This window comes from Corapipo altera, unplaced genomic scaffold (genome assembly GCF_003945725.1).
Source record: "Corapipo altera isolate COAL_440 unplaced genomic scaffold, ASM394572v1 1b, whole genome shotgun sequence".
Classification (NCBI taxonomy): domain Eukaryota; kingdom Metazoa; phylum Chordata; class Aves; order Passeriformes; family Pipridae; genus Corapipo; species Corapipo altera.
In genome coordinates this window covers 1,041,362-1,067,261 of record NW_020884881.1, presented here as the reverse complement: position 1 = coordinate 1,067,261, position 25,900 = coordinate 1,041,362, and the positions used below count along the sequence as shown (strand labels likewise).

The window sequence follows — 25,900 nt, the reverse complement described above, 5'->3', positions numbered from 1 at the left end:
AAATCCCTTTACTCTCCTCTGTTTTCTTCTTAGTTCTGACATTTTAACAGAACTTTTCTTTGACATCTCCAACTGAAATATATTTCACATCAAAATCCTCCTGAATTTATTAGTCTAAATTTTTGTTATTCCTTTATAGCAGTCCTCAAGCACATGCAATTTTTTCCAGATATCACATAATTTCTTTTTTATTTTTAGATATTTGGAGATTTCCTGATACAGGCACATAATGTCTCTCTTTGCTCTCTGTTCCTGAACTCTTTAAACAAGTTTCGTCATTATACATTTAGAACAGTCCATTTCAAAAGTTTCCAGTTCACTTAACATCTTTAATTCCTTACATTATCTTCTCAGAAGGTCTCAGTCTCAGCTCCCTAGGTTGTGTCAAAGCTGTTTTCCCACTTGCCCAGTAGCAAAGGCTGTTATTTCATTATTACTTTCATCCCCAATTTATTTCCCACCTTTGGTTTTTCAGTCAGTTCCTTCCTGACAGTTAGATATGAAATATTGCTTTCCCATAACCAAAGTCCTACCTTCTGGAAACCAGACATTTGTACCCAACACTGGCAATTTGATGGCTTGGTTTGTCTGTACCCTGACACATGGATTCTTATAATCAAAAAGTTATATGGATAGTAAAAATCCACCTTTATTACCTGGCCTTTGGATAGTCCTGAAGATAGCTCAAAGACTTCTTCATCTGTCTCCTCTTCTGATTTTCTGCTTCATGTAAGATCCTGAGCACAAAACAGTGTGTTCTTTCCCCTTTTGATCTTCATCCATAGATAGTGTACAAGCTTCTTTCCTATCTTTTCCTGTTCTTTATTTGATGCTAGTTTGTTGTATTACAAAGACTGTACCAAGTTTTCTTTTATTGAAAAACAGGAAAATTCAAGCAAAAGGTTTTTTTTATTTTTTACTTTTGCCTCAAAAACTCTTCTACTCCTAGCCTTCCTCAAAGCTTTATATGATGTACATAAAAAACCTCATCCTCTTTCTGCAAGAGAAGAGAAAATGAGCTATCATACACTCCCTGCCTGGCAAGACAGAAACCCCCTCCTCCCCTAAAATTTTTATATAGTTTAAATTCTAGACAGACAGAAACAGCAGAGAAATTGAGGCTAAAAGGACCTTCTTTAAGTTCTCTAGTCCAACCTTTTGGTCAAAACAGAGCAAAGTTCAGGTCAGATTGCTCAGGATCTTGTCCAATAAAGTTTTGAACATCTCCACAGATGGAGACGACAAGGAAGAATTTTTAATTCTTTTCAATATAATTATCTTACATATGATTTCATGCAATGTCACAATTGGTTTTGAATATATATTCTATGTATGTTATATGTTTTGACTTCCTACTGAAGTCGACAGTGACTGGGAGAGCACCTGAAGCTTTTAGTTTTCTAGCTGTCTAAAAACTGCTCTAATTATATAAACTTGTTATGAGGAAGGGCAGGGAGAGAAAGTCCTGACAGAGCTGACATCTAGCCTTGGTTTATGATGAACACTTATCTTATCAACCTACTGTTAATAAACTCACTAAAACAATAAAGATCAAGATTTAATTTTAACTTGCTTTACTGGCCTGCTTTAGCAATGGCTAAAGGTGATAGCTTGGAAAAATATTAATCAGAGTCAGCTATTTAAAGTCAGACCAGTTTTTTGGCAGTTTCTTCAGGAAAATTCATCTACCAACCATCAACCATGAAGATTCTTAGCTACCTCCTGGTTTACCGAAGGTTACTGCTCATTGTCCTCACTCCACTACTTTTACTTCCACTCCCACTTATCATCAAAACCAAAGTAAGTGACGTGCTTTGAGACGTAATTATTTTGCACCTCTATGTAAAGACTGAGATTCCCAGATCTTTTCAGATTCATAGATTCATAGATAGTTTTTGTTGGAAGGGATCTTGAATAAATTCATTATGTTTTCATTTTGATTTTTTTTTTTTTTGGTCAAAGTGTATTGACATAGAATTGTAGAGGAGACAGCTTCAATGTAAAATTCTGTACTGGATTCATGAAGCTCTGAGTCACGTATTTGTTTTCTTGTTCAGAAATGCTTTTCCCATTTAACATCATCTAGATTACATTGAAAATCCTGTCCTTGCTATTACCTCTGGACACTTTTAAACAGCTCTGTATGACTGACAGTGAAGATGAACTGTCAGGAAGAGAGCTGCATTTACTTTTTTGTTTCATGAAGGATTTTAAGTTCATCACATATTGTGCTGTCTGATAGTAAATGACTGAAGTCAATGACCTGATAAATTTCCTCTGGTTCCTAAATAAAGATAAGTCTGTGGCAGGATATCTTAGTTTTATTTTACTTGGAATAAATTCTTCAGGCATTCACTAATTCTTGTGACAAATCCAAGCTGATGAAACAGCTATCTAAAGATGTTGTTAATGATTCTATTTGGTATAGCTCTGATGTCAGTAGAATGAAATGGAATTCTCCTGTGATGCGTTTTCATGTGCATTATACATATCACGTGTGACAATACATGAAAGTTAATTTCAGAAATGCTTGCATCAGAGGTAGTGGTTACAGAGCAACATGTTTCACACTCCCATCACAGTTTCAATATTTCAGTTTCCTTTTCAGGAGGAAACTCACAGGAAATTCTTAATGTGGTAGGACTTAAGAGAGATGAACATTTGCTAGATGAATTTTGACATTTTCAAAATGTTTAATACATAAAAAAACTTCTTTCAAAAAATAAATGATAGCCATAGCTGACTGACTTAGATTTAACATTGTTGTTTTACCAGTCAAAGGTTCCAAGAGCCACATCATTCAACTTTCCCTTTCCCGGTACAAATCATCTGTGCTGCTGTTGGGCAGTTTCATACCCTAACCAGGGGCACTAAAAGTTCCGAGCCATTTTCCTTTAAAAGCGTAAATATAAATCAAAAACACACAAAAGAAGTTTCTAGGATTTTAGAAGAAACTAGACTCACTTCACCTCATTATATTTGGCTGTAGCTGCATTTTACAGGCAGCATTGAAAAAGATTCTCCTGGTAAAAAAAAAAAAAGGAAAAGAAAAAACTCTTGTTTTTCAGGAGTTTAAATAAAAGACAGTCATTAAAATTACAAGTCTTAAAAACAACATCTGTGTTTCTTGTCAGTCTTGCACAAAGCTTTTTTACATTACATCATGTCCTTGCCTTATTGATATTAATTAAAAAACTTCATTGATTACAGGAGAGATAAAATTTGAGTGTGAGTTCTCCTAGAGGCTTAAAGGCTTGCTTGCATATAGAGAATGTTTGTGATTTATGGTAATTCATGGCCTGAGAATGCTCCAGAATGACCTATGTGATTAATTGTCTTTGAAGGATTAGTCAGCTGACTTTTTTCCTACCTTTCCTAAGCCATAGAATTTAGGTAATTTTACTATCTCTTAGAAAAATCAGGTCCCTTGACTCAGACTTTTTTTGGGTGTGGGAAATCTCTCTATTGACATAGCTGTGATTTTTTCCACTGGATGATCGATTCATATTTTTGTTGGTGCCTTTTGTATTCTAGGAAGCAGAATGTGCATACACGTTGTTTGTGGTTGCCATCTTTTGGCTCACAGAAGCTTTGCCACTGGCTGTTTCAGCTTTGCTCCCTGCTTTTATGTTCCCATTGTTTGGTATAATGGGATCCAAGGAGGTAAATCTTTTTTTTTCTCTCTTTTATATTGTGGATATCAAGGATCAAAACTTCAAAGAAAGAAATGCATAATATTGAAACCTGTCAGGCTAATCCATGGAGTGCCAACCACTGTAGTTCTGCCTCAAAATTTGCTTACATGCTTTGTCCTCAGGACTTGTTTGTATTTCTTTAACACTTTTTTCTATATTATGATTCAGTGCTTAGATGCCAGTCAACAGGAAAATGCTAGTTAGATATAAAATATCTTAATGTTACAGACGTGAGGTGTCATACTAATGACCCCATGCAAAATGCTGAGTGCAACCCCACGTGCAAAATACATCTTCATGTCAAAGTGATGACACCATACTCTATGTTTAAAGTTGTTATTGTATTTGTTGAACAGATGACAAAAGTAATAAAAGTAACATTTCATTGGTGATTTAGTCCATATGTGAGATGTGACTGATAATTTTAGGTTGTTCTATCATAAGCCCTATTTTTTATTTTGTTTTAAAAATATGCACTTTCGTGCATTTACTCTTGCAACATTTGGTTAAATGAAATTAACAGTTCCAATGAACTTAACAGTTTAATTCTAAGCCAAAAAATTTTCCTGATATTTATTTCAGTATATAATATTACTGTATTTTTTTCCATTAAATCGATAACACCAAATACTAACAGAAATTCATCATTTAGTTAAAAAAAAAAAAGGTTGGTTTTGGTTTTTTTTTTTGGTTGGTTGGATTTTTGTTTTTTTATTTTTTGGGGTTTTTTTCTTATTTCAGGTGGCATCTTCTTATTTTAAAGACTTTCATCTGCTGCTGATTGGAGTAATTTGCTTGGCAACGTCAATAGAAAAATGGAATTTGCACAAAAGAGTGGCTTTAAGAATGGTGATGCTGGTGGGTGTCAAGCCTGCATGGTATGTGCTAAACAATGTCGTGAAGGAAATAATACTTGTGGAAATCTACATATTCCAGAAATAATTGCCTAGTGCTTTTTCAGTAGTATAAATCCAGCCTTTCTTTTCTACTCAAAGTAGATATTTGACTTGATATGATTAATTTGCAGGTGACACTTTATTATTTTGCTGAGGTCCTAATTGAAAGTTCCCTTTCAGTGATTCTGTTCATAATGAGGATCCTTCTGGACAAAAAGAATGGTTAATTTCTGAATAATATAGAGGTCCTGTTTCTTGATGGTGTTTGGAACATTCATACCCAATGCCTTCAATATAAAATCTGTTTTATGCTGATTATTAATTTTTATTTCAATAGTGTTTTCAAAATTCTGGACATTCCCAAAAATACAAGAAGACCTCAAACGCACAGTGAGGAAAAAAAAATCATAAAACTAAACACGTGGTGGGGAAGGAAAAACACATTAAGCACAATGCCTTTACTTATGTTTTTTTCCTTTGTCTACATATGAAAAAAATATCAAAAGAGAAGAACTTCTCCAGCTGGATGAGGTGATGAGGGAAATGAAATCACACTCACTATCATCATGTATCTTATGAAGTGAAAACTCTTTGCTTGCTTTACAAACTTGCAGAAAAACTTTAGGCCCAGAGATACACCTGTCAGCACACCAGTAAGGCTGCAGATAAGATTTGTAGAGCAAGTTTGGCTTCCCAGAATACATCATGTTCATGACTCCTTGCCAGGAAACAGACAATGATAGGAAGCAAAAGGTCAGAAAATCAGAAACCCCAGGTCTAAAAAACGAGATGGTCTAACTAATAGCACCTCATGGAAATGCTGGATTATTTCTATTCCTCAGTGATTTGTCGGACCTAATTATAAATATCACAGGTATTTTGCTTAGGTTCTGCATGTTTTGATAGCTGGTAGCTTTCTGTTTTGACAAAATGCTCCTTACAATCTTCTTCTACTGCCTTCCATTATCTTTGGCTGTATTCTTGAGCTATGTAGATTTAGTTGTTTCAACTTCTATTTGGTCAGTCACTCCTAAAGCTCACTTCTCACCTTTTGGCCAAAATCTTGAAAGGGAGAACACAAGTGGCTGGTGTGCCATGCTAAGCTGAACATTTGCTGTGGCCAATCCAACCTGCAGCCAGCTGCTGAGGAGACCTAGAGTAACTCCTGAGATTAGCTCAGTTGGTTAGAGCATGGTGCTAATAATGCCATGGCCATGGGTTTGATCCCTGTATGGGCCATTCACTTGAGTCGGACTTGACGATCCTTGTGGGTCCCTTCCAACTCAGAATATGCTGTGAAACTCCACAGACAGCATTGTAACCCTGCGGAAGCAGTATCCTTCATAACTAACTCATCACATTTCCTGATCATGACAAAGGGATGATAAGATTATGATAAGATGATTGGTGAAGGAGAAGATCTACCCATCTCTCAGCATCTGCTGCTCATTGGCGGTGCCCACAGCAGTGACGGTCCTGTTCTCTGCACCAGCTGTCCTCTGCTGCTCACAGCAGTCCCCAACCAGCCTGTGTACATTGGAGACTCATCCTGCCCAAGGCAGAGATACCACTGGAGGAGGTTTCTGCATTAGAGGTCATGAGGGGGTGCAACAGTAAAAGTAGAATAGTAGGAGACTTCTGGATTTTTCATTATGCATTCTTCTGGAGAAACAAATATATATAAGATATAATGTGGCCAGCAGGACCAGGGCAGTGATTGTCTCCCTGTACTCGGCACTGGTGAGGCCAAACCTCAAATCCCATGTTCAGTTTTGGGCCCCTCACTGCAAGACAGACATTGGGATGCTGGAGTATGTCCAGAGAAGGACAACAAAGCCGGTGAAGGGGTTGAAGCACAAGTCTTATGAGGAGCGGCTGAGAGAGCTGGGGTTGTTTAGCCTGGAGAAAAGGCGGCTCAGGGGGGACTCTCTACAAGTACCCGAAAGGAGGTTGCAACCAGGTGGGGGTCAATTTCTTCTCCCAGGTAAAAAGTGACAGGACGAGAAGACATGGCCTCAAGTTGGACCATGGGAGGTTTAGATTAGATAATAGGAAAAATTTCTTCTGTGAAAGGTTGGTCAGGCATTGGAACAGGATGCCCAGTGAAGTGATTGAGTCACCATCCCTGGGGACAATCAAAATATGTGTAGATGTGGCACTTAAGAATATAGTTTAGTGATGGACTTGGTAGTGTTAGGTTTAGGGCTGGACTTTATGGTCTTAAGGGTCTGTTACAACCTAAATGATTCTATGAGTCTGCAAAGACCTCCTGTCATTTGCACCATGCAGTCTGGTCTGCAACTAGCAGAGAAAGGTGAATATGTCTATGCAACCTGCAACGACTAGAATGGGTAATAAAACATTGATTGTGTACTACATAGCCAAGAGTGACTTTATAGTCAAATGTAAATGAAATTATCATCCAAGGTTCCATGCAAAATATTTTTTTAACGATACCACTGGGAAAATAATGCAGAAAAACTGAATGCAGAGGCTGAACAGGATAGAATATATTCTACTATTTTGTCATCACTTTCAGAGTTCCTCATTAGAGCCCACTACATTGTACAAAATGGTCACATGATCATCAATCCATCAAATGCGGGAGATTTATGATGAACAGTTTTGAAACATGTTAGTGAATTCCTTAATTTGCTTTGATTTTTAACCTCCCCTGCAAGTTCTACTAAAATGGCATTTTTCTACAGCTTGAAAATTCATATTCAGTGTGCTTATCCTGACCAGTAATTTCTGCTTAAGAATTTGTCCTAAAAACACAATTCTTCTATAGCCTCTGTCTGATGACCTAACCGAAAACTGCCTAAATTAGTGGGGTTTATTGATGACAATTTCTGTTAAATCCGGTCCACATCTTGCAAGTCTACAGATCATTTTATCATTATGCAATTAAAAGCACACAGAGAAAAAACAAGGTGCCCCTGCTGAGAAAAAATCAAGTTTGAAATGTTGCTGCTAATGGCTGAAACGAAAGGGTATGAGAAACATTTTGAATAGTATTTTTACATAATAAAATAATGTTTACACGATTTTTATATAATTTTTATATTGGCTTCTGTGCTAAGTAGACCTTCCATTTCTTTGTGGAGCTGGGCAAAGAGCTTTACAAATTGCACAGATGACTTCTGAGAATGCTGCATCACCACCATCCCTCTACTCAGTTGGTCTCTCACTGTGGTGATGCATGGTAGGTCTTTAATGGCAATGACAGCACCTCAGAACAGGAAGTCAAGAGGACTGCTCGCATTCACAGCTCCAAGAAATACACTAAAATGACATTGTGGCCTGTATTCTAAATTTACAATCCAACTTCACCAGACACAACATGGAATGTTTGATTTTTCAGTCATTGATACAATTCAGTGTATTGCATCAGTGCAATCAGGAATTGCACAAATGCAATTCCTATTTGTAGTAAACTTAGAAAAAGTGGTGCCAAGACCAGACTAAGGCATTCTAATGACCTTCCCTTTCCCTTTTAATATCAAAGAAGATGTTTATTGAAGCCCCAATAATCCCTGAGCCTGGCTTGGTGTTCTGATTAAGAACTAAATACCATTTACTGAATTGTTAATATTTCTTCCCATAACAACTGGACTGGTATCTAGAGGACTTACATCCTAAGAGATAACTCCAGGGGTTTGACCTGGATTGTATAATGCAAGATTAATAGCATTAGCAGTATAGCCATTTTAACTCTCATTTGAATTCATGATGTGTACGGTGTTCTTTCTTCAAAGATGGCTCAAATATAGTATAATTCTGTAAATAAACATTATTGCTTCTACTTCAATTGCCAATATATTTGAACCTTTAACACTAAAATATGGTAATTTCAGTGTCTTTGATCAATTTTAATTCATAAACTTCCTCAAAAATCAATTACAGACTTTAAATTTTTAGTGTTTCGAGCTTTCTGTTGAAAAACAGAAATATATTAAATAGACCGGTGATAGAAGATGTTACTGTAGCAGTCACAGACTCCTCTCTCCTATTCCAGGCTTATGCTGGGTTTCATGGTTAGCTGTGCTTTCTTGTCGATGTGGCTCAGCAACACCTCTGCTGCTGCCATGGTGATGCCAATTGTAGAGGCTGTAGCTCAGCAGATCATCAGAGCCGAAGCAGAAGCTGATGCACTGGAGATGTCTTGCTCTAACGGCTCCGTCAACCCAGCACAGGAGCTGGACGGTAGGCACGCGCTGCAGCTTCGGTCCTTGCCCGCCCTCACTCAGCAGTAAAAAACACATGAAATACAATTAAATGGCTGGAGAAGTACTATCGTCATTACACGCTTCATTGTGACACTTCTCTTGGAATACCATGTGTGAGCTCTCTCATGTTCACAAAGATTGATTAAAACTGTACAGGTGCAGAAGATGGCAGCTTCATGAGAGGAGGAGAGAAGGGGAGAGGCTGGCTCATCAGTCCAGTAGAATGTCTGAAATATGACTGCAGGCTATAGATACACTGAGCATTAAATGTTAGCACAAGAAAAGAGATCTTTAAGTCCTAGGGTAATGCTAGGAGAACAAATGAATCTAAACTGGTTTCCTACATGGTTCAATTATAAGTTAGAAAGATTTCTCCTCATTAAAGGATTCAGATTCTGGGAATAAGAGTCATGAAGGAATAGGGAACAACTCAACTGTTTCTCAGACTGGCACTTACAAATGTGTTTATGGGACAATGTGAAGTGATTGCATGGAATGGGACATGCTGATGGAGCCTTTCCAGTTTTGCTCTTTTAAATGCTTATTTGTCTTTGCATCACTGTCTTACAGAACGCATAGGAGAATGTGAAAACACTGAGTGGAAAGAAAAGCAAATTAATGGGTAATTGTTATTAATTTACTAAATTCTGCTCTAAGAATTCTTCTAAATAGAATAGCTGTTTATTACAATACATGCCTTTGTTTTCCAGATATAACAACAGTGTGGCTAGTACTGTGTGCACAGTTGAAAATGAAAACGAAAAAGGAAATGAACAGGTACTTAAGGTGTCTTTTTATTACATAGTGTAACTTAGTTTTAACTTAAATCTCACTTCTATGCAACACCTAACATGGCACAGGTAGCAATTAATTTAGTTTCACGTGAATAAGAGATATAAGTGTAGTCACACACATACACAGTTTGCTTACATAATCATGTCATTAGTGGTTTTGTGCTCCCAGTGTATTTTACACAAGTTAAACCAACCTCACCAGAGTACAAAGTTGATATCTACACTGTGTATAATATATATCAGTATATATAAAGGAAGTTCTTGTCTCAGTAAAGACAGATCCGGAAAAGGACTTCAGAATTTGACTCTTCCTCCTTTTCCTTTGCATGAATAATTGCAGTACCACTATAACAACAAACCAAACCACACTGCTTACAGCTGTATTACCAGCAAATTGTCTTGCTCTTCTAAGGCATCCTTGAATCCTATTTTTGTGCCTCATGATGAGCCCTTCCTATATATTAATTGGTGTGTATACTTTCTAAGCAGAACCTACCACTTGCTGAAGCAGAGAGAAAAGGCAGAAAGGACAAATACAGTGGGATTCTCAAAGTGATGTGCTTATGTATTGCTTATTCTGCTACCATTGGAGGGCTGACCACAATCGCAGGAACATCGACTAATCTGATTTTTACTGAGCACTTCAATTCGTAAGAGACTATATTATTTATATTCATTTTAATCCAGACTTCTAACATTATTCTTGAGCTCTCACATAGTTCCCCTAAAATGCATTAGAAACTTTACCCTTTGATTTGATATTACTTGATTCTATTGCTTTTTTAAATCATTTGTTAAAGACAGAAAATGAAATTGCATGGTTGTATTTGCTTTACACAGAGAAAAGCTATAAATGATCTGCCAACACATGCAAGAAGATGATCATTCTTTGGTTAAGTAGTACTTTACTATTTGAGTAGCTGCATGGAAAAAGATGGGCTTGTCTGAGGAGGAAGGCGCTACTTTGTATGAATAAGATAGGCACTATTAGGTTGTAAAGAGCTGTTATTCATCCCTAAGTGAAGCAGGGGTTAAGTCTGGGTCTGTTTAGCAAAGACCATCAGGAGAGACTTACAAGAGGCTAAGCATTGTTGAAATGAGGAATTTAGGTCCATTAATAAATGAAAAAGAAAATAATTTCAAGCAAGTCTGAAACCTGCATTCAGTGGAACACCTTGTTTTGAGGTTTTCCAAAGCATTTTTTAATATTCCTTCTCATATTTAAGTAGAACTGCTTTGAAAAGAAAATGGCAGATTTAATTCCAAAGCTCTTGATAAACCAATAGTTCTTGCTGAACTTTTTTTTTTCTGCAAACTATTTATTTTCAGAATTATGCATACTCTAATTTTGAAATAGAGTACAATAAAGTACTATCCTTTGGTTACCCTCTGCCCACTATTTTGTATTGCACATAGCAAAATGGTAAAGACCAGTTATTGATTGCATTTGTAGTGCTTTCATTTTCCAGAGGGAATAGGTCTAGAAAATAAATAGTTTGGTGTGCCCTGTCCATCCTTGCCTCAGGCAAGACCTGTAGTAGATAATCCAACAGCAGGTAATCCAACCAGTATTATGTAATAGATCATTTTGAAAAATCATTTAAACTGATTGTTCTGTTTACCTGAGGAATATTTGGTCAGGAGTTGAAGAATACCTAACTGCAATATTCAGATTAGTAGAAATACACAAATATTCAACCCTGTACAAACCTACTGTGTAATCTAAACACCATAAATTAACATATTATGATGGAATTGAATTTTTAGGATAAAGTTTTTAAGAGTTTGTTTCATTGTTCAATAAGAAATTATCACATATGTTTCAGGAAAGACCATAAACACTTTAGCAAATGATGGAATGCTAAATTGTTACAGTTATGTCACATTTTTCCTATCTTGCAATTTTTAAATTCAAAAATTGATATGACTAATCATGTAATAAAAGGTACATAGCCCTGTAATCAATAAATAATGTAACAGCACAATGCTTTTAATTGTTCTAGTTTCATTGGCTCATCATTATGTACAGTTGCAATTTAGAGCATCACCTCAAGGAGATGATAGGACTTTTGGTTTTGTCCCTGCTAGCACTTTATTTGCAATATATCTAAGCATCAAACCTAAAATGTGCTTGAGAGAGCATTTATGATAAGCATTTACAGCTTCAAAAACCTATATAACCATCAGAATTATTTTCCTTCTAGCAAGACATGAAATACAAAAGATTGGCTAATAATCAGAATAGTCATTAGAGACTCTCTCTGGACATTTTTATTTCCATTCTACCTGATTTTTTTGCATCAAGGAGGAAGCTGTTTAAGGAGACTAGAATTTTCTCACTTTAGAATTAAAAGCTCACTCAGTAGAGTTGAAGGAGCTCAAAGGAAGAAGAGTAATTTCTATTCACAAAGTAAATTGTAAAACAGGCTTTCATTACGTTGCCCTTTTGACTCTCTGGCATCTTTCACATTCAAGAGCAAAATAATTTCTTTCAGAAAACCAGAACCCCTTTCTCCTTTTTTTATAAAATCACATGGCAGGGAGAGCTCTGGCTGAATGGCCCACATCTGTAACAGTAGGTTAAGACAGCCTCAAAGAGACAAGGTGACTGGAGAGACAATCCACCTAGCAAATGAACGTTCATGGAAATTAGTAATAATAATTTTGATTTTAATCAGTTTTGAATTGCTTACGGAAGTTTTAAAAATACAAATCTCCACTGTTGTCTCCTATGTTCATTGGAAGCTTTTTCATTTATTTTCTTTTGCTAAAGTCTCATCTCATAGAACTGTTTTCTTTCAACTTCTGTTTTCTTGTAGTCCTAATGGTCCTTAATGCTAATTAATGAGTGCCCCCCCCCTTGCCTACTGAACTCAGGTTAGACACATCTCAGTCCATGTCAGATCGCCAGATCTGTTGCTGATCCAGTGATCGAATAACTGGCACAGCTAGTTCCTGTAGTGGTCATGAAGATAAGGATGGGAGGGTGAGGGAAGAGGATACCAGAGGACACCTCATGCTGCCAGCCAGAAGCACTGTCTTGCAGCAGTACATTCTGGCACTTCTCACAAGTCTTCATTCCTTTGCAAAGCTCAACTGAACATGTTTTTTACTTTCATCCAGACGTTACCCAGGTTGCCAGTGCATCAATTTTGGATCCTGGTTTATCCTTGCCTTCCCCATTGGAGTTATTATTCTGCTGCTGTCCTGGGTCTGGCTCCAGTGGCTTTTCCTTGGGTTTGAGTAAGTAAATGGTGTAATCAATAAAACTAAAGGTAACTGGTATAAAAGATAATTTGCACCAGGAGTAAATACTGCATCTAGGTTTAACAGGTTCAATAGGAAAAAAATGCAGCAACAGTGATTTTCTGTCCTTGATTAGTATGACTTAATCTCTGGATGGAACAAGAATTTTCTAAAATAGGGATCCTTGCCTATTTAGCTAAGAGTAAAAAGTCCATACCAAAAATGAGTCATCATTAAATAATGCATGCTTGCAAGACAGACGAATACTGAAATCTTATACATTTTGGTCTGACTGGAAGATTCAGAGTCAGGAGTATGCCCTTTTGTGGAGTCTGGGATTGTTTTTAATACTTTAACAATATCTGAGTTATAAACTGACTATGTAAATCTGAAGTAAAAAACTTCTAAGTTCATGTGTGGTGGTATGGTAGGGGGTTTGTCTTTCCACAGAGCTTGGGTTTTTACGGTTTTGGAGAGGACATACTTCTTTTGGGTTGATTCTTCAAAGCCTTGCTCTCCATTAAGTTCACTAACATCTGGAGAGATAAGTGGGACAGCAATCTTCCACAATTACATGGCTACTTACAGTGCAAGAGATGAAAAGTGAGACTCTTTTTAAGCAGATAGAGTCATCGCACACTTACCACTTTATATGTGAACATACATTGTTTTCTTTTTCTTGATGGTCATTTTTCTTGATTTGTAGTGTTCTTTTTAACACTGTGTAAGAATCTTAGCCAAGAATGAAAAACTAGCTTGTAGCAAATACTCTGCAGGCTACTCATGTGATACAAACTTTTTCATTCTAAAACAAAGTAAAGCAAAGTCATAGATGACTTTCATTAAATAGCTAGGTTATATATTTGATTGTTTCAATTAGTTTCCATGATAAACGTTTCATGCTTCCTGGGCAAATGAACTAGTCAAGAACAGGACACATTTTGTTACAGCCTCTGTCAATCTCCCACTGGACTTTTTCAGTTAATTCCAATATCCTCAGTTTGTGATAATTGAATCAGAGATACTGCACTGTAAAGTGACATTTTTCCTTTTGTAAAGTGCTATTGGTAAATGATATTAGAAAAGTTAGACTTTTTGTTTTTCTTCTGTATACACTAATATACACTCAGCAATACCACTGCTTTACATTCCAGTTTTAAAAACATGTTCAAGTGCAGCAAGAAGAAAACAGCTAGAGAAGAGGCCTCATCACGGGTGATTCAGGAGGAATATAAGAAACTTGGACCAATGAGGTATCTCAAACTATAAATCTGCAAACAAGAGTAATTAAATACAAGTGTGAATTTAAGAAAATTGATAACTCATTCTGTTTCTGTTGTAGCTACCCAGAAACTGTTACACTTGTCCTATTCATTCTAATGACCATTCTGTGGTTCACCAGAGATCCTGGCTTCATCCCAGGGTGGTCTTCACTTTTCCCAAAGTAAGTTGTCTCTTTTGATACAGCAGCAAGAACTGTACTGTGTCTTAACTACATACCTTCTTTTCTTTTCAGTTTTAAAAAATGAAAATATTTTCAATATTTCAGAAATATTCCAGGTTGATGCAAATCTTTGAAGTGTGTACAGTATAGATAAACTCTAGAGATTTCACATATGCATATGTGCAATAGCTGAAATGTGTTAAACCCATTACAGGATAAAATCAAGAGACTAGAGCGCAAGTCCTATGAGGAGAGGCTGAGGGAGCTGGGATTGTTTATCCTGGAGGGGAGGAGGTTCGGGGGAGACCTCATCATTCTCTACAACTACCTGAAAGGAGGCTGTAGCCAGGTGGGCATCGGTCTCTTCTCCCAGGCTGCTATCAGTAAGACAAGAGGGCATGGTCTTAAGCTCTACCAGGGAAAGTTTCGGTTGGATATTAGGAGGAAATTCCTTATGGAGATGGTGGTCAGGTATTGGAATGGGCTACCCAGGGAAGTGGTGGATTCTCCATCCCTGGAGGTTTTTAAGATGAGACAGGATGTGGCACTTAGTACCATGGTCTGGTAACCACGGCAGTGTTGGATCAAAGGTTGGACTTGAGGATCTCAGAGGTCCCTTCCAACCCCGCTGATTCTATGATTCTATGGTAAGTGCCTCCTAAGGAGGATTATGCCTAGATTTTAGACTTGATCTGGTGAGGAAGAACGCATAATGATTAATGTCACAGTATCCCACTTCCTCATCAAACGTGAAATTTCAATAATGAATCTTTGATTAGAATTTTTTGATCTCCTGCACTTAGTGACAGCCACACTAGTATGCATACAGGCCAACATCCCCTGCTTTGGCAGCTCAAATTAATGCTATAAATTACTTTCTGTTCATACATAACTCCCTCAACATCACAGTTCAACTAATGACAAAAAAGCGAAGAACTATTACATTGTTTTGCTTTTTGTTTCAGGTTCCCCAGGATCACCTGGATTTTTTTTCCTAAGTAATCAGTCAGTCTTACAGGAACTTTACTGTGATATCTCCTTTTCTCTTGCTGTACTTCCTGTAATTTCAGTTCTCTTTTTCTGTGATAAAGGTCTGAGTTTTGCTCTGGAGTGGTGGGAAGTAGTCGCAGGATTGGGATGAGCAGGACTTAGTGCTGTTTAGGTCCTTACGGATTTAACACTTATTATTGGATGGCCCAAAGGCCAGTTCTGGACTAGGATGTAATTTCCAATTTTGTTTTCCTGGGCATTTGTCAGAAATGAAATTGAACCTGTATCAACCATGCTTTCTCTCTTTAAATATATTTTCATCATTCATGCACTTACACACCTTCCCCAGGGCTCTTCCAGAAAGTCTGGGAGTGGATCTTACCAGGAATAATTGTAGCACTTCGAAGATTTAAAGCATGAAGCAAAATTATTTTCTGCAAAAATTGTCATTATAAAGCATATTAAAAACTAAGATTGTTTAATAATTATTTACTTTTAATTATCAAAAAAAATTGCAAAAGAACATTTACTACCCCCCCATAACAACAGCACAGCTGATGATCATTTTCTCGTATGAAACACTATATTCTTGAAGGGGTTTTGGAGTGTTGACCTAATCAAGCAATCAATCAGCTAGCTAAGCAATCAGGCTGGCTTGGCTTCTCTTTCTGCTTCATATTAAAATTCAGTGCTCATTGAAATGCAACAAATATATTGGTACATTGGTTCAGAAAATCTTACAGAACTTGCAGAAAATTGAAAAAATAACAAAAGTTAAGAAAATGTTTGCTTTAACTTTCTTCAGTAAAATTTTTATTCATTTTTAATGACCATCTTGACTGAAATAAGAGAGACTGGAATATGTCACCTTCTAACAGTCTGTAACAGACTCAGATGGATGTGTTAAAATGGCCTTAGAGCTCAGCTTTGCGCCTTGCCTGACTTAGGGCTACTCTGTACAAGTTAGAAGGATATTGAATTAGTTTAAGAAACAGTAGTGCAAAGAGTTCTCAGGTACTGGAAGTGACCAAAACAAATATGACCCTTGTGACTATAACCCTAGTAATGACAGCCATAGGAGGATGAAAATTAAGCTATGCTGCCTTTTCTTAGCTACAAAAACATCACCCGCTCTGTGTGGCAAAACAACACGTACTTACTCAAGATGTTTATTTATGAATTTAGAGGGACTGCACAAAATACTTCTACAGATGTGATGACTTGACTGTGACTGTCTGCCAGGTGCTCACCCAGTTGCCCTCTCACTGCTCCTTGTCATCAGGACAGGGGAGAAAATAAGGTCAAAAAGCTTGTGGGTCAAGATAAAGACAGGGATACTGCTTATCAGTTTCAATCATTGGGCAAAACAGACTTGATATGATAGAAATTAATTTAATTACCAATTAAAAATAGAGTTGGAAGGTGAGAAACAAAACCAAAAACTAAAACACCTTTCACCCACCCTCTTTTTTTCCAGGTTCAGCTTGACTCCTTCATTCCTTACACCTCTGCCTCTTTCCACCACATCAAGTGGTGTAAAGGATGGGGAATAGAGGGTTCTGGTCAAGTCTACAGTAGCTCTTCTCTGCTACTCTATTCTCCTCCTCAATCTTTTTCCTCTTCTCCTCCTGAATATGTATATTTATGTGTTTTTTTTTCTTTTTAACTTCTCCTCAGGTATAAAAGCTATATTGTGGATTCAACAGCTGCCTTAGCGATAGGTGTCCTGTTCTTTATTATTCCAGCAAAATCATTGTCTAGGACTTCAAATGGTAAAAACAGTTGAGTATACTTTGATATAGATTTCACTACAATAAGGTACCTAAGATGCTACTATAAATAGAACTTATTGCACTGGTTAGAGGAATGTTGTTAAGTAATAATGCTAAAATCTTAATACAGGATAAAATCTTACTGGGATATAAAGCATCCGTGGCCTGGAAGTCAGTGCCAACAATTATGCAATGTTAACAGCAGGAGCTAGTGCTGTGCAGGAACCTGCTGCCTGCAGCTCATCACCGCAGGTGGAAACCTTTCCATTGACTGTAATGGGCTTTGAAACGGGACTGAATGGGCAGGGCTGGGCCTGTTTTTGGAAAATTTTACTGCTTAATTAAGGTATCCTATAAAATTCAAAATATTACATGAGTTCATTATGATGTAACTTTTCCTCTTCAAAATGAAATGTTCCCTAAAGTATACTTCTAGCTTGTCCTCTTTATGCATTCAATTGTGCTGCTGAAATCAATGAGATCTGGGGGTTCATAGAGAATGCAAGACCATAACCTAAATGAGCTTAAGTGAAACAACCTTTGCACAGCAATCTGTGAATAGTGCAGTCTTATTCAGTAAATTAAATTCACTGATATCCCACAGCTATCTTCCACATAGGGAAGGAGGGAAAAGGGGCCAATATTCCACTGGTGGAAACCATTACAGCTCTTATTTCTCCAAGCTGTGACAGTTTTCCCCAGTAAAGATCTGTCCCCAGAAGTGAAGGTTGATTCCATCAGAGGCTTTCTTCATGTTATAATGATTGCCTTTGAATTTTTCCCAAGTACTTCCTCAGAGAGATTATTTCAAGAGCTTGTCAATATGTTTTTAAATGTTCTTTGGGGATTTGTTTTTTTTTTATTTTTTTTCTCTAGCTGTTTTTGGTTACACTCCACTCATTACTTGGAAGGAATTTCAGTCATGCATGCCCTGGGAAATAGCTATTCTCGTTGGTGGCGGGTTTGCACTGGCAGACGGCTGTGAGGTAATGCAATTTATAGAAGATACTGAACAAATAGCATGACCCACATCAGGAGCAATTCAGACATGCAGTGAATTCAGTCATTATCTTGTTTTAGCAAGTTATTCTGTAGCAATATTGAACATGATAAATGTGATGAATATTCAAGATGTTCACAAAGCAGGTTTACAAAAAAAGAAGCTTCCTTTGTCTTCCAAGACAACTGATGACTACTGTTTCTTATGTAATTTAAACCTGATGGCGGTAGGAGTTGTGAAGACACACTGTTTCCAAAGCCTTAGGGTTAATGTCAAATGTCACTGAAGTACCTCTTATGTGAACAATGGTGGTTACTCAAGTAAATCAAGCAGGTTTGGACCCCGACTGTGGTGATGGAGCCTGATCTATGCATATTACCATTTTCTGATAACACTCCACTAACCATCTCAGAGGTACAAATATAAATAAATGGAATATAGTTTGCATGGGCTCCTATAGGGCACAATTGCATTAGAAAAATGGACTTAAAAATATGTGGTAGGAATATGGAAAATATTTCCAGTGTTTTTCTCTTTTACATAAATATTTTGCAAGTAGCAGATGAGTAAAGTCTCTTCTACACCATTTTTAAAATTTTTCTTACAATGGCTTGCTAAACATAATCATATTGCCATATTCCTTATGCAGGTTTCAAAACTTTCTGACTGGGTAGCAAGCAAATTGACCCCTATAGGATCATTACCATTGTGGTTGGTTATCCTGATATCCTGTCTTATTGTCACTTCAGTAACAGAAGTAGCCAGCAATGCAGCTACCATTACGATATTTTTGCCCATACTATCTCCTTTGGTGAGTATAACAAATGTTATTTTTAATGAGAATATGCTCTATCATCCATATAATAATACAGCTGCTTAAAGAAGCAGTTTTTAAAAGTCTCCATAAAATACTTCATGCAGTTTATTTTCCTGTTCTGTACTGTGCATTGGATACTTGGTGGTTTAAAGTATTTCTTACAAGGGATGTGGAAAATTTAGTAAAATTAGATAAAAGTTCATGTCGTGGTCTAAATCCAGTCAACAACCAAGTACCACACAGCTGCTTGCTCACTCCCTGACCAGCATGACTGGGGAGAGAATTGAAAGGGTAAAAGCTAGAAAAGTTATGCGTTGAGATAAAGACAGTTTACCTCAGAAAGCAAAAACTGAACAGGCGAGCAAAGCAAAACAAGGAATTAATTCACTGCTTCCCATGGGCAGGTGGGTGTTTAGCCATCTCCAGGAGAGCAGGGCCCCATCGCACATAGCAGTTACTTGGGAAAACAAATGCCAACCATCCAAACATCCTCCTGCTTCCTCCTTCTTCCCCCCACTCTATATACTGAGCATGTGGCCATATAATAAGGAATATCCCTTGAATCAGTTTGGGTCACCTGTCCCAGCTGTGTCTCCTAGCAATTTCCCACTCACCCCCAACTTCCCTGCCAGTGTGGCAGTAAGAAAAGTAGAAAAGGCCTTTGCTCTGTGTAAGCACTGCTCAGCAGGAGGAAAAAACATCTCTATATTATGAACATGGTGTTCAGCACAAATCTAAAACATACTACTGTGAAGAAAATTAACTCTACCCCAGCAAAATTCAGTACAGTTCAACACATGAAAATTAATGTTGTTATTAGTATCTGTGAAGATCTGAAGCTCTTAAAAAGGACAGCTCTCTTAGAGTTTCTTTAGGACCACATCTTCAGCAAAAATGGTTAACACTGCAGGTTGTCAGCAAAGAGAGTGCTAATAGATGTGCTTTACACATAATTCTCATTTCTTCTGTCCTTAGCTCAATTCTGTTCCGTCTTCTCATCATTTTTATCAAAGCATCTGATTTTTTCTTCTTCAAAACTTACTGATTGTCTTCTAGTCTGTCGATTTTCCTCTGAGCCTCCTTCTCTTCAGACTAAACAACCCTAGCTCCCTCAGCCTCTCTTCATAGGACTTACCCGTTAGACCTTTCACCAGTTTGGTTGCCCTTCTCTGGACTCGCTCCAGCATCTCAATGTCTTTCTTGTTGTGAGGGACCCAGAATTGGACACAGTACTCGAGGTGTGACCTCACCAGTGCTGAGTACAGGCAGATGATCACTGTCCTGGTCCTGCTGGCCACACTATTTCTGATACAGTCCAGGATCCCTTTGGTCTTCTTGGCCACCTGGGCACACTGCTGGCTCATGTTCAGCTGACTGTCAACCCCAAGGCTCTTTCTAGCTGGGCCACTTTCCAACCACTCTGCTTCGAGCCTGTAGTGCTGGATGGGGTTGTTGTGACCCAAGTAGAGGACTCAGCACTTTGCCTTGTTGAACCTCCTACAATTGGCCTCGGCCCATTGATCCAGCCTGTCCATATCCCTCTGCAGAGCCTTCCTACCCTCCAGCAGATCAACACGCCCACCCAACTCAGTGTCATCTGCAGCTTCACTGAGGGTACACTTGATCCCCTTATTCAGATCACCAATAAAGATATCAAACAGAACTGAACCCCTCACTGAACTCCTCTTACGAATTGCATACAAATGCAACTTCATCATCTTTCTTGCAGAGTTTTTGCTTCTCGTGCCTGTGAAATGTGAGCAGCCTTTGCAATAGCCTTATTTTATGGACTCAACTACAATCAGAAAACATCAGGCATGAATTTAAAGAACTATCTTTTCTCCTCTGAAGCATTCTCAGATATAATCTCAAAAAACGAATTACCAAGTTATTTCTCACTATTTAGACTAGCAGTTCTATCTACAGTTCACCTGTGGTAATATAAGAAGTTTGTATTTATGTATTTAATTTGGCAATGCATCCCTTGACAGCTGTACTCTCTTATTTTTCAATAGGCTGAAGCCATTCATGTGAATCCACTTTTCATTTTGATACCTGCTACCTTGTGTACTTCCTTCGCATTCCTGCTTCCTGTATCAAACCCATCCAATGCCATCGTATTTTCATATGGTCATTTAACTGTTATGGACATGGTGAGTTTTAAACAAAAGTCCCTAAATGGGATTTTAAACATTTTAAAAATTTTCTTCAGTATCTTGATGTTTCTGCTTTCTTTTCCTTCTTTTTCAGGTGAAAGCTGGTTTGGGCATTAACATCATCGGAGTTGCTGTAGTTATGCTTGCAATTATGACATGGATAGTGCCTATATTCGATCTCTATACTTACCCAGGCTGGATACCAAACATTCCATCTACAAATGACACTGGGCTGTAAAAAAAAAAAAAAAAAAGTCTTGTTTCTTTTCTCACATGTGGTGAGTCACTTAAAATGTTTTTTGTCACCACGATTATAAGGACTTACATTACTATAAATGCCATATTTCACAGTCCCAGAGACTGATGATCCAGTCTGAGAGTCTAATCAGGAAGAGTGCTAGACTTTCTAAATATCACAGTTAGATCAGGTTTCTAATCTAGTTCAGCTAGTCTGAATTTTAATATCTTCATGTTGTGAAGGAAAAAAAATAAATGTGCATAGCCATTATCACTGGCAGTTTGCCCCCATTCTCAGGGTAGCAGAATAATGAAATGTACATGTTATTATTTCAAATATGTGTTCTTGCTATTTTTTATTTGGGGGTTGTCAGAGAACATATTAGTTTTCTGTTTTCTAGATTCAAACTCTGTTTGAAACAGCGTTGATCATAAACAAAAGATCAGGCAGGGGACTCTCTTGAACACATAGTTTACAGACCTGTCAGAAATGCACAGAAAAATGGAGAATAGCAGCATGACCACTTAAACAGCACTTTATCTATTAAACACCTTGTAACCTGGAAGGAGAATACATACTTAAGCATATGCTTAGGCTAACTGCTCCCAAGACCTCACTGAAACATATCGTTACTGCTGTGAAAACAAGAGTAAAAAAAATTAATATTTCTCTGGATTGACATGTATTGATAGATCTGAGTTGATCTATATAAATGGAGACTAAATGATCATCATATCTCTCTGCCAAAAGTAGAGATAAATCCCCTTGATGAATGAAACCATAAGACAGTGCCGAAGATTTGACACTCAAACTGTCAGTCAAGTGCATCTTCACCTGCAGGCTCATGATCTCTACAGGACAGGTGGTAGTTTAAGGTTACTAAACAGTGTTAATGTTGTAATGTTCTAAACACAAAACAGTGCAATGTAGTCAGAATGGGAGTTGGAGTTCAAAGATATCTTCAAATAATGATGTTCTATTTGGTTGTTACATGTTTTTCACCAAAAAGACTATCACCTTACCTGTTGGGAAGAGGGGTGATAATTTGTAAAGAGTGTGTAGCTAGTAGTCTGAATAAAAGCTGCATGTATTTAGCTTGGATCATGCCTTGGGACACCTGCATGATAGTTGTAAACCTTAATCTGTCTTTTATAGATAGTGTAAATTATCCATTTTTCCTAAAAACAACAACAACCAAAAAATGCTCGTTTTTTGATTACATAGTTTACATTTATTTTTGATAGTGCACATTTAGAGATGTCAGTCATGACTTCTATAATGCCAGAATACAGCCTATTGTTGTATATGTAGTATGTTTCCTTTAGCTACTAATTGCAGATTCAGCTGTAGTGAATTATTAAAGAAGCACTTTTTCTTAACAATGATGGTTTTGTGTAAGTAGTTGCTGTCTGTGCATGTCACCACTCTTTTAAGCCTGACTGAGGCTTCTATTTCTTTAGGATGGCAACCCCACTTTTTTTAATGCAGTGGCAAAATAAGGCTATGGCCATCACTAGCCCTATCAGGAGGTGCCACTATACAAATAATGATAACTGATCCCCTGCAGCAATGATTATGATTACAGATATGCAACATTTGGCTAAATGAAGTCAGGTACCAGCAGGAAATGCTTATGCAAGTAACTAATCCAAGATACAAACCTTGGATTATACTATATGGTGTTCTCCCAGAAGAATGTGCAGTGCAGGAGCTCCTGGCTTGTACAGGCCTGCAGGCACAGAGAGGACAAACAGCTAAGAGAATGCTCTTACTTTAAGGTTCCCAGGTATGACCTTCTAATTCTGTCAGTAATTTCCAGATTATTCAAGAGCAGCAGAAACAGTGAATCACAGAGTATTTCAAGTGGAAGGGATCTCAGAAGACTCTCTCATCCAATCACTTGCTCAAAAAAGATTAACACTGAATTCAGACCAGGTTGTTTAGGGATTTTTCTAGTCACATCTCGAAACTCTCCAAGATGTAAACTGTACAACTTCCCTGGCTAATGTTCTCCAGTATTTTACTGTCCTTGTGGTGAAATATTTTGTTTTTAAACAAACATATTAATTTTAGGCTAATAGATTCATTATTGTCCCTTTTATTTGAGATGGATTCTTTTCTGTTTGTAAAACTGTCTTTTTCTTTTTTAATGAAATATGAAAAAGGGAAGACAGTCCTTTTGTGGCCTTATGTTCACCAGTCCCAATGGATGTGATATTTTCAGTCTCCACAGGTCTGCTCTGCAGTATTATAATCATGTGGCAATTGTTTTTCAGCCAAAGGAAAAGTATTAACTGTTCCTGAACTGTTCCCGAGTTTTATTAATGTTCCCAATACAGAATTGGCTGCTGGAACCTTAGCCTTGAATATGGCAAGGTCTACAGAGGTCCATGAGTGCACTACACCATGAAATCAGGCTTTGACACTGGTATTCCTTCTTCAAGTTACACATCTTCACGGAAGACAATAAACATTTTGCACTGTTTAAGAGTGCAAAATGAAAGTGTTTAAGAGTGCAAAGAAGTTGTCAGCTGTACTAAGTGATACAGTTTTCAGTATGAGCTGAAGCTCAGTTTGTTCCAGATGATTTTCAGATGTTCATTTTATTTACTTTTTTGGTTTATTCATAGAATCATAAATAATATGACAAAAAACCCATCATGTCTGAACCCTCACATAATTCAGACCATAAAATTTCCCTAAATTACTTTTTTTCAGGACAGAAAGCATGGTTAAGTATCTTAGTAAACAAGAAGAGTCAATTTTTTTAATGAAGGATGCACTTTTAAAAACTGTTTTCACTACTGTTGGTGTATGCAGTGAAAAATATGCAAAGAGAGAAGGGAGAGATTTGTAAAGAAAGTCAGTCATCTGTTGGGCCATGTGTTTATAATTTGTCCAAATGAAATGCAGAATTATATATAAACTGACTTTCAGTGAGCAGTATTTCATTGTGTCATAATGTACCAAATTAGTGACAAAAATTAAATGATCAAGTATGAGGTCTTTGGCGATTACATCCTGTAAAAGTAAGCCAGTTGTGAATAAACAAGTTTGTAGTAGTGGGAGTGTAAAAATCACCAGGATTTTTAACTTGTTTAGCCAGAAGTTTAAGGAATGGGTCAGATACAATCTTTGAAATTATTTGTTATTATTCCTAACTTATTTTTAAAACTTTTGGGAACCTTTTAAATAAAAATTAACAATGCTGCAGTGTAGGGATTAATATTGCTAAAACTTTCTCACCCGAGAACATTGAAAATGAGGAAAAAGAGAATTTCAGAGTGTGGCTCTCTGGGTATGCAACAGGTGGATTTGGCTCTGACTGCAGGCACAGAGCACTATGCTGACTGCCAGCAGAAATACACTCTACATATGTTGCTATTCTATTCCTTGCTCTGACCAGAATTTGTATTATGACAAATGGTGGAAATGCACCTACAATTATTTTAAGAGTTGATTAATATATAATGACATAAACTATTTGTAAATTGCTTTGTGCGTAATTTCCATATAAAATGGTGTGTTTTTTCTTTGTCTCAGATGAGTCTAATTAGTCTACTGTATTAGTACATAAATAATATTTATGACTTACTATTTATTTGTGGTCCATTCCTGATGAATTAAAAGGAGCCTTTGCCATGCACTTCATTAGAGAGATGTGCCAGGTCTTTGTTCTCCTTTTCTATGGCCATGCTATATTTAATATATTTTCACTTCGCTTTTGGAAGATGTACATTTAGCTTACCAGAAACCACAAACCACATGAACCCTGGAAAAAGCTTCTTGAATTTCCTATTGTTGCGATCAGATAGTCAGATCAGTCCTGCAGTGTAAATCCCCCTATGAACATTTAAAATGAAATGACTGTGTTTGTTTACTGCAAGGGTCTTGCTTGTTTAAAATCAACTAGCCAATAGCTTCAGGGCTGGCTGAGGAGCAACACAGTACAGCAGCTCAGGAAGAGTGAAGCAAAAATACCCCACTTTATACCCTGGATCTTACAACTTTTTAGTTATGTCTAGATACCAAGCCACTTTGCATATGAAAAGCAACAGTGAAAAGAAGTTGCATGTTACGTGCAGCTGCTGGTAGGACTGGAAGGCTTCTGGTGATTCCTTAGACGTCCAGAAGTCTAATCATGCTCCCTTTCCTGCCCTGCCCTTGATAGCCCACAGCAGGATGTTGCTTACCTTGATGGGGCAAGAGCACCTGGGGCTGAGGATATCTCCCAGTGGTCAGGTCTGCACATATATCAGATTGCTTTGCAGCTATTAGTCATAAATAATAATTTTGGTTATCAGCTTACCTCTTTGTCTCTGCAAAGCTGATTTGATGATTTGTGGTTTTAACAATCACTGAACTTTTGTCAGTGTCATTCCTTAATACTTTTGCCTTTTGTTTTTGGAAGCTGATGTATGTTATTTTACTTGCACGATGTTCAATTTCTGTCCAACTTTCCTCTACAATTCCAATCTACTAATTTTAAAACAAACATTTTCCAGATGCTGAACAGTCCGACATATATTAGTGGTAAATTAAAAAGAGCTAAAATTGTGGTCTGCGAAGCAAACTTATTTGTCAATAAAAGTGCCCAAGATTTCTTAAACCTTGTTTATTGTT

The 25,900-nt window shown here is 37.3% G+C and overlaps 1 protein-coding gene across 2 annotated transcripts; it reads left to right on the top strand.

The window, feature by feature from the left end:
* Positions 1-1,674: 1,674 nt before the first annotated feature.
* SLC13A1 (solute carrier family 13 member 1) lies at positions 1,675-25,157 on the top strand. 2 transcript variants are annotated; one of them, XM_027639897.1, is made up of 15 exons: positions 1,675-1,800; positions 3,535-3,663; positions 4,437-4,573; positions 8,610-8,797; positions 9,391-9,442; positions 9,531-9,597; positions 10,104-10,264; positions 12,738-12,857; positions 14,015-14,113; positions 14,203-14,304; positions 16,972-17,075; positions 17,943-18,052; positions 18,716-18,877; positions 20,899-21,036; positions 21,134-25,157. In XM_027639897.1, the coding sequence occupies exons 1-15, from the start codon at positions 1,702-1,704 to the stop codon at positions 21,275-21,277; spliced, it is 1,812 nt and encodes a 603-aa protein (XP_027495698.1). In that variant the 5' UTR covers positions 1,675-1,701; the 3' UTR covers positions 21,278-25,157. The 2 variants fall into 2 exon arrangements, with proteins under 2 accessions (XP_027495698.1, XP_027495697.1); XM_027639896.1 differs by having other exon boundaries at positions 10,101-10,264.
* Positions 25,158-25,900: the final 743 nt, after the last annotated feature.

Coding starts and splice junctions, on each gene's coding strand:
- SLC13A1 (XM_027639896.1), top strand. CDS start 1,702: ATGAAGATTCTTAGCTACCTCCTGGTTTACCGAAGGTTACTGCTCATT. Junction 3,664..4,436: donor GTATAATGGGATCCAAGGAG/GTAAATCTTTTT, acceptor TTCTTATTTCAG/GTGGCATCTTCTTATTTTAA. Junction 18,053..18,715: donor CACTGGCAGACGGCTGTGAG/GTAATGCAATTT, acceptor TTCCTTATGCAG/GTTTCAAAACTTTCTGACTG.